At 41.5% G+C, this 9,797-nt stretch overlaps 1 protein-coding gene across 1 annotated transcript; it reads right to left on the bottom strand.

Annotated features, from left to right (window-relative positions):
- Window positions 1–949: 949 nt before the first annotated feature.
- Window positions 950–2,513, bottom strand: LOC140798218 (uncharacterized). The gene is made up of 3 exons (XM_073151991.1): window positions 2,202–2,513; window positions 1,585–2,121; window positions 950–1,169 (listed from the first exon to the last, which is right to left on the bottom strand). Exons 1-2 carry the CDS (start codon window positions 2,404–2,406, stop codon window positions 1,625–1,627), a joined length of 702 nt encoding a protein of 233 aa, XP_073008092.1. The 5' UTR covers window positions 2,407–2,513; the 3' UTR covers window positions 950–1,169; window positions 1,585–1,624.
- Between the last annotated feature and the right edge of the window lie 7,284 nt (window positions 2,514–9,797).

The raw sequence follows: 9,797 nt of genomic DNA, 5'->3' as shown, positions 1-9,797 counted from the left end.
CAGATTTAGGACTAGATACGTCCACTCTAAATTGCCTGCTTGTCAATTTGATTATGTTGGGCAAATCCATCTACCAATTGAAGGGTTTCCCTCACGTCGTTATGGCCAATTCCCAACTCGTGGGCTCAAATGGATTAAGTTGTGCATATTGGAAGTTGCCACCTCTAAATCCCCAAGGCAGGCAATTGGCCACCGAACCTCGACGAACTAACGACGCCTTGGACTGCGCTCATATCCTTTCGGTGCAAAATCCGGAATCCTCCTGGTCCACACGTCCGAGTCACACGGCGTGACAGGAGGCCCTTCGAGAGATCTCCATCAACCCCACCACCACCACCCTTATCTCATTCTCGAGCTTAGAGAAAGTAGGAACCCCAACTCGCTCCCCTGATCAATTCTAGTGCGATGCTTCTGGCCCACAACATCAATATCACTGGATGCCATAGGGCCCACGTACTTTTTACCAACAGGTGTTGAAAGCTAATTAGACCAGCGAGTAGATTTTTTTTTTCTTCTCAATTGTATTCATTTCCTACCAGATATATATCAGAATTTATGTGGAGATATTCCTCGGATGTATTAAAGGGAAATGCGTTCAAGACCACAATAAAGATAGTATTTCTGTGCAAAAGGGTAGATCGAAAAAGTATACAAATATCCACCTGGACTCAATCATTGCGCAGCATATCTGCCAAGTTAGATATCTCTTTTTTCGGTCAATATCGAGGAAGATAATCCTTCTATGGATGCAAAGAAACGTGAATTTAGTTGCTATATATAAATTCAAAATCTCTCTCTATATATAATATACCTTAATATATATATATATATATATATATATATATATATATTATTGAAAAAGATATGCCAAGCTACTTCGTGTAGAAAAGAAATAAAATAGAAAGTACCAAAGACAGCAATTCAGAAAAATGAAAAGGCATGAAATACATGAAGGTCTCAAAATTCCAGTCGTAATTATAAAATAAATAGAGTTAATAAAAAGTGTTTAAAAAATAAAAATAATCTTTAAAGTATATTAGAATTTATGGAGTTAATTTAGTTATATGCCTATGTATTATTTAGTCTCATATGTGATCTTCACTAATAAGAGGAAGGATCGGTGTTATTAAGATGCTCGCTTGGTTGCTGTTGTCACGCCATTCGTCCACCTGCGAAACAAAAAAGTAAATGTATCAGAGAAAATGAAATGAAAGATTTCCTGATATAAGTAGCAGTGTAGGCATAGAAATAGAATGCAACTAATTAATGACATGGAATGAAAAAATTAATGCACATAACAGAACATAACGCGCAGAACGAAGCAAAGGTAGAAGGAAACGGAACCCTAACGGCGGCCCATACTATCGAAAATGGAGGGTAACGAGCACCACAAACCCAAAATAAATAGAAAAAAGAAAGAAAAGAAAAACAAGGAAGAGAGGAGGAACACAATTACAAAGTACTACTTTTTGTCTTTTATATTAAAAATATAGATTTACAGTCCTGTCTCTGCCAAACAAACAAACGAACAAACATTCTCCTTTTTTTTTTCATCCTGCGTTCCGTAATAAGTGTTTTCTTTACCTTCATTCTTAATTTTTTTTACGGCCAATTCGTGCTCGGATTATTGCCAGTGGTTGCCGTGGTTGACGAGCAAATCGGGCGGACTTGGGTTTCCATAAGCCTGATGGTGGTGGTGGTGGTGGTGGTGATAGTGATGGTACCGTACATTCCCGGGGTTTTCGATCTGGCCTGAGAATCTACTCGCTGCCGCGGAAAACGGGTGGACGCAGCGGAGATCGGAAGGCGGCGGCGGCGCTCGAGCAGCGTGGGCATGATAGAAGACAGATTTACCCTTGGCAGAAGCGGAGATCGGCGGGGTAGAAGGAGGGCTAAAAGATTTGGGGGCTTTTGACGAAGACGACGGAGGGGGTAAGAGAAACGCTCGGATCTTTAACGGGAGGAGTCGATCTCGGCTTGCGAGGTCGTATTCTTCGACGAGATTCGCCAAGTCTTCGTCCGATATCACTGAGACGAGCGCATCAAGATCCTCCGTCGGAAGCTGACACCTTATGCTCACCGACTCCCATCCACACAACTCCTCCAGCTTTGCCTGCAACTCTGTTCAACTAAACCGATTGAGATAAATACAAAAAGGATAGATACTGGAAGAAGGGAAAGGGGGAAAGAAGGAGTCGGACCTGAGAACGGAACAGAGCGGTCGACGGCGAGGACGCGGGTGTCGCCGCCGATATAACGGAGCTTGCCGTCTGGATAACGGGGGAGAATCTTGCCGCCATAGCTGCAGAGGAACTTGATGGTACCCGTGGTGGACCTAACGGTGACGTCGTCGAAGGAACTGAAGGAAGCACCAGAGGAAGAAGAGGACGATGAGGTGCTCATCATGCTGCTCCTACTTCCAAGTTGGTAGTGACGTAAATGTTGCCTAGAAGTATGAGGAAAAGCCCAAGACTCAGAGAGGAGATTACTCGAGTGGTGGCTTCTTCAAGCTTATTCTTTGAAACCCAGGCCGCTTATTTATAGATAAATGGAAGAGAGACAGAGAAGGAATGAACGGTAAAAGTTTTTTTTTTTTTTTTGTTGAGAAAATAAATGGTAAAATATTGGTCGACGGTAAAAAGGGTAGAGTCGGCCTAGGAGAGTCTATTATAATAATTTAACAATTTAGCAGTGGGACACGAATATATAACCCATTTCCACCCAATATTACATGAAGAAAGAGAGAAAATTAAAAAATTATTGGTGTTTTAATTAAACTGGTGTTACTAGGATATATATATTATATATCTTCTTATATATTTTAAGTAAACATTCTTATTTCTACTCAATAATAATAAGAAAGATATATCTTTATTTATTAGATTAAGATAATAGAGGGTTTGTTATAATTATTTAAGATTCATGTTTTATTGAAGAGAAAGAGGAATCCAATTAGTAATAAGTAAAGTGATTTGTTTGTTTTGTACAATAGAGAAAGTTATACCGACCCTTTTCTTTTCTTTGTTTCTCTTTGATTTTTCTTCTTCTTAATACTCTTGAATATGTTGATAAGAAAAACTCTTGAATAAAAGATATATGAAAAAATCAGAAGAGATTGTCGACAAGAGAAAAAGGAAATAAAGGTGAAGTGTGACCCTTAAGACGAGACGAAAATTAGTAAATGAAATGGGTCCCATGAATGCTCAACAATTACATTTCGTACTCGCGAAGGTAGAGGTGTATCACCTAGTTGAACTTTCCTTTTTCTAATTGAAACTGCTACTATCAATTTCCACTAATTTTAGGTTATATTACGATCTGCAATAAATCGGAGTCCGACTACGAATTCATCCATGCTAGCAGGCTGAATTAGCTGAATATGTAGAACATTTATTATTTGCATTTTAAATTTGATTTATTTGTTTATTGCATGAGTTAGTTTAGGTTAGGTTTAATCAGAACCTAGATGATTTTAACTAGGTCGAGTTGTAGCCAAGTCAGCTAGATGAGTCAAGTAATAGTTGAGTCGGCTAGAGGAGTTGGGTCAAATCAATTTATCTTCTCTTTCCTCTCTAACTTCTCTCTTCCTTACCTTTCGTGTCCCAGTCGTCCCTCTCTCCCTTATGGCTTTTATCTCTATTATCGGCATCGTTGGTGTAAACACCTGTCCTAAAAAAATTAAAAAAAAAAATTTGGGCATGACGTGGCTGGCCACACTGTGACCGGCCTCATGCCCATGCAAGCTGCATGAGCAGCTTGCGTGGTGAGGCGCCACACGCCCACCGCCGCTGCCATAGCCAACTGGCTACGGCCAGCTGGTCGCGGCGAGCCCCGGCATCGTCGCCATCGGTGAGGTCTCTTACTTCCCCTCTTTCCTTTTCTCTCCCTCTCTCTCCCTCTATCTTTCTTGCTTTGGGCTTGAGCTCGTCAGAGCTGAGCCGTCGGCGAGAGGTCGGCAGCTGGCTGGCCACCAGCTGCAAGTGCCTTCCCCACCGGCCCAGGTCTGCACTTCCCTCCCCTCCTCCCTTCTCTTCCTCCTCTTCTTCTTCTTCCTCGGCTTCTTCTCCTTCTCTTTTTACATAGTGCTGGGCTCGGCCCAGCACTGATGGTAGTGATTTATTTATTTATTTATGTTATTTTATTTTATTTATATTATTTATTTAGGTATTTCCTTCTTAATTAATGCAAATAGATTATTCAGATATTAATTATTTTAATAATATTATATATTCTTCAATGTGATTATTATTAATTATAATTTGTATAATTAACGATTAATTAGGTATAAATATAGGTAATACTTATATTTATTATTTATATCTCTATTAGATTAATATATAGATTGTAACTTATAATTATCAAATTATATACTAATATTCTTCTAGGATACATTTTAAGTAATTCTAATAATTTATTAAATATTATTATTTTGTAACAAATAAAATACTAGGCTTAGGTATTTATTTATTATTTTATAAAGTAATGACTACATAATCCCTAATTAATCAAGATATAATTTAACTATAATTAGATTTTATTTATATTTATATTTTTATTTATAATTAAAAATCTAGCTAATTATAAAGATAAGTAGAAATTTTAAAACCTAACAAAGATTTTAATTAGATGAAAGGCTAACTTCATGCTACTTAAATATTTTTAGATTCCGAACCCCTTATGTGAGGCTCCGTGGACCCTGTTAGGACGAGTTGTCGCTTGGTTACCGGATGTAAGGGATACGTGAGTTGTGTCTTCTGATCAGAGGTGAGTAGTCTTATCCCCTAGACGTCTTTCTCAAATTAGAATATATTATATATTATGTATATGCATGTTTTGGCCTCCAGCATGATTATATGACTTTATATAAAGATAATTTTAGTCAAGCATATTTTATCATGCATTTGATTAGGCTGATCTAGGATATGAGTACGTTGGTGATATATAGAGATGATTGAAGATGATTATACTATTATGGTTTTATGTTAGGATGATTTTTATGATGAGTACGCATGTGATAGACTAGTAGGAGTGTACATGTGTTAGATATATGGTTGGAAACTGCATTGTATTATTTTTCTCTTGACTTCCTTACCACCTAAATTTCCGATATGCATGATTTGTTATAGTACTAGATATATGCACGTGATCTATCATATAGAAGAAAATGCATAAATCTTATTAATAGGAAAGTTGATAGAAAAAGCATGAGGGTACCCGAGTAGGCGCTAGGGTTAGGGGTGCCTGAAGTGATGATTATGGTCGCTGATATGCGATATCTCGTAGCCCATGTTCGAGGTCAGTTAAGTCTGTGCGCACAGACAATCGGACACCTACCGTTCGCTAGGGCATGCGTGTGGTAAGTTACCCTCATGTGATTTCTATTAATTGGTGGGGTACCCGATCTAGATGGATTTTAATATACCCTTAGCATATGGCAGGTTATGCTTTGAGCCTACGGACAAGATGTTGAGATCGGGTACCAAGTGTGGACTGTGCATAGTGGTCTAGTATGATGATATTATATCGAGATGTCGGTGATGATCGTGATGTTGAGAAATGCATATGATTTCATTATCATTTGTTATACCTAATTATCGAATGGTCAATATGCATCATAGGTGGTTGCATTTGATATCATAGCATGATCATGATCGGCATGCATCATATGGTACCATTACTTGATATTTAATTTTATTATATCAGACGGTGATTTGTATAATACATGTCAAATTATAGTGTACTCGTGTATCAATTGTTTAGTTGTATCTTGATGGTTTGTTGTGGCCTGTGTGGGTCCTGTAAGATTATGTAGTGGTCTAGTGTATATTATTATAGACTTGGATATTTATATGTTAACAAGTTTATTTGGTTGATAGTATGATTTATTTGGTTTTCGATTATGTGAGCATGGATATGTTGGTAGGTAGTATTTGATAATATCATGATTGTATGTGCACATGAGTGTATCTATCATGGACCAGATCTGGAACGATCCGTCGGTAGGATGATTATGAAAATCAGAGGTCGGGATGAAAAGATAAATATAAAATAGTGAAAATATATCAAGAAGAGCAGAACAGTAATATCTGACATTGCGGCGGTCGTCGGAGGGTGGTGGACAGCCAAGGGTGGTGGTGGACGACCGTGTAATAGGGTGGCTGCTGAAGGTAGGAGGTGATTAGGGTTTGGAAGCTTGAAGGGGATCTACGGTTATGATCTACTCCTATAAAGATAAAGACAATCTAATGGCTAATATAAAAAAAAGATAAGGACGAGAATAATAACTAGCTAAACTCAGATTTCTCTCAATGATGATCCTTATCAACTCATGTCCACCCCTATTTATAGGAGTAGAATCCCTAACAGATCGAATCCACAAGCGGATTATCTAATTTATTTGAAATTCAAAACAAAAAGATAAAGCTAAGTAACTAATTTGACTCGACTCGATTTGACTCGATTTAACCCATGTGGTCGGATCGTAATAATCCACCACGCTTCAGACACCTTGTCCTCAAGGTGACTAGTCTCTCGCTTCGAGTTCGTCTTCTTCAAGTCCGCCTAGGAACATGAGTGGGCTGGCTGGCACTTGCATTATTGATCCTGGGTAAATCAATCATCACAATAAAAGCACAAGCCTTTTCTTCGGCGCTCTTCCAAGTCGTTGGGTACAAAGCGGCATGTGATCATCTATCGATTAGGCTGAGCCGTTGGTGCAGTTTGAGTCAGGGCAGTGCCGTCTCTAGTGGGCCGTGGATTTGGGCCGCCTTTCTTCTCTCCTCTTTGCGGATTTGGTTCAGTTGATCCAACTTGGACTCCATGAGAATAGCTAAAGAGAAAGCCTCTTCAATGGGCCTTAAAGCCTTGACCTCAGCCTGAATGTCAAGCCTAAGCCCACTAATGAAGGTACTCTTCAAGGCCGTATTAGACCAGTTAGTGACTCGGTTGCATATCCTGGTAAGCTCGAACTGTTGTTGACTAAGTCAGCTTAGTCAACATGGCCTGAAAGTCCTCGTACTAAATCAGATCGAATCGAGCACAAATCGCATCCGCAAAGTCCTACCAAGACCCAAATGGTCGAGTCCGCTCAGCCGACTGGCACCACCTAATCGCCACACCCTCTAAGTGAAATGAGGCTAGCTGGACCTTTTGATGGTCGAGCGTGCCATGGTACATGAAAAACGGCCCCGCTAGATAGGTCCAATCTAGCGAGTCTCCTCTAGAAAATTTTGGAAAGTCAAACTTGACGGTCCGAGCTTGGATCCCAAAATGTGGTATGTCATCACGGGCGAAGTGACCTCGGGGTTGAGGCTGGTCTCTTGGGTCATAGGTCAACAGGTTTTGCTCATGTCACCCCTAGGCCGCATGCGGGTTCAGCTAAGTCTGACGACGCGGGCCCACCAGTTCATTCCACCATTCATCCTCACGCTCGTACTCATGGTTGGGGTTTCGTTCATGGGTTTCAAACTGGTTCGCACGAGGTGGTTGAATCGGTTCGTGAAAATTTGGCCTGCCTCAAAAATTGTGCGCTTCATCTCCTTCATTCCAATAACCTAACCCTAGGGCTGAATTTGGAATTTGGCCTAAGGGTGCCGCCACAGGTTGGGGATCACCGGCAGTCGACCCCTACTGGTCCTCGCAATGGTGGAATGGCCATGAGCGGCGGTGGAGGGCCAAACTCGAGCTCGGGCTCGAGCTATTGCAGCGGCAGTCTTGGTGTGTCGCCGACCAGTCCACTGACCCTTGGCGGCTACAGAAGGGACCAGTGGCCCCACTGCAATGGAGTAGTGCGGCAAAAAAACTATGGCGGAGCTACCCCGACGTAGAGGTAGCTTCCCACGGCTGTGGTTGTCGGGTTTGGCCACCTAACAGTCGCCGACGGCTGCGGTGGCCAACACTGGCCAACAGTTAGCCCTACGAAGCCAGCCATGGCCGCTGGTGGCCGTGGGAGAGTCGGACCTGCGGCCATCGGGCGCGAATTTGCTGCAGCATGAACTGCCGTGGCTAGCGGTCTTCTAGTCGGTGCCAGCGCGAAAGGCAGCCTAGGCTCGTGTGCGGGGGCCTCGTGGAAGAGACTGGTAGGGGCCGTGAGCACCTGGACAGCCGCTGGTGGGAAGCTAGGGTTTTTAACCCTAGCTCCCACCGCAGGTGGGGAAGATGATCTCGCGGACGCTGTTGCAGGTGGTTTCGACATGGCAACGACATCTGGGAAGGTTTGCAGGGCCGAAGGGGTCCCCACCATGGTTGGAGGAGGGGTTGAGGCCGCGATTTGGGCTAGCTCACCCCCTCCCTCACAGGTTGATAATGGTGGCTACATTTGGCTTTGTCCCGTCGTGGCCTGCGGCGCTAGCAGTGCAGGTCGGTGCAGGGTGGCTAGTAAGGCCTCCATCAAGGTCTGGATCGAGTCTTTGAGGTGGTTTGGATCTCCTTCGTGTTCTCTTTCAACTCGACCGAAAATGCTTTAAAATAAACTTTTGCCCACGTCGATGGCTCGTCGTCGACCATTTCTAGGATTGGAGGGGGTGCCAAATCAACTCCCATAGGAACGGAGATGAGACCATGGTCCTCCATGGTTGATGCCTCCTCATTGGCCTTGGAACGTGTGTTAACCATCTTCCGAGGAACGTGTGTTAACCATCTTCCGAGGAACGTCGGCTCTGATACCAATGTTACGGACCAGATTTGCAACGATCTATCCGTAGGATGATTATAAAAATTTAGGTGGAGGTAGGCTCATGAGTAGGGTTCTAATGGCTCTAGTTTCACCTAAATCAGAGATCGGGATGAAAAGATAAAAATAAAATAGTAGAGATATATCAGGGAGGGTAGAACGGTAATATCCGACATTGCGACGGTCGTCGGAGGGTGGTGGACAACCAAGGGTGGTGGTGGACGGCCATGTAGTAGGGTGGTTGCTGGAGGTAGGAGGTGGCTAGGGTTTGAAAGCTTGAAAGGGATCTATGGTTATGATCTACTCCTATGAAGATAAAGACAATCTAACGGCTAATGTTAAAAGAAACGATAAGGACGAGAATAATAACTGGCTAAACTTAGATTTCTCTCAACGATGATCCTTATCAACTCATATCCACCCCTATTTATAGGAGTAAAATCCTTAATAGATCGAATTCACAAGCGGATTATCCGATTTATTTGAAATTCAAAATAAAAAGATAAAGCTAAGTAACTAATTTGACTCGACTTAACCCATGTGGTCGGATCGTAACAGTATATGTGTGTGATGGGCCCCGCGTGCCGTGTGGGCGTGTGGGCGTGCACGTGCCTGTGTTGGGCGGGGCCGTTACAATTCAGGTGGTATCAGAGCTTAGGTTTAAGGATGATCTGGCAAACCATCAAGTATAGTAGTTGTCAATTTATTTTAGGATTACGTTAGTAGTCGATCTCGATGAGTTTAATATTAATTGGTTGAGATAGAGATCTAGGATGTGATATTGAGATTATTAATTTTGATACTTTGACGATATTGATAGAAATAATTTGTGATATTGGTATATTAAAAATTTATTTGAGCGACTAATGAATAACAAGAGATATTACTAAATCATGCATTGATGTTATTGATATTGATGCGTTATAGTCTGTGGAGCATAATCTTGGATATATAGACATGTTCATATGTTGTGATGAAGTGTAGAAATTTATAAATATGTGGAAATATGTATTTTGTGCAGAAGGATTATTATCAATAGATTTGAGGGTATTCTGAGCAGATATAGCATATTTTTGGATTCTTTATTTTTTATGGATATATTTGAGATTAGGAGATTGATATAAAA

This window comes from Typha latifolia, chromosome 11 (assembly GCF_019914945.1).
Source record: "Typha latifolia isolate L0001 chromosome 11, TyphaL0001v2, whole genome shotgun sequence".
In the NCBI taxonomy this organism is placed as follows: Eukaryota; Viridiplantae; Streptophyta; class Magnoliopsida; order Poales; family Typhaceae; genus Typha; species Typha latifolia.
This window is presented reverse-complemented; position numbering and strand designations above follow the sequence as displayed.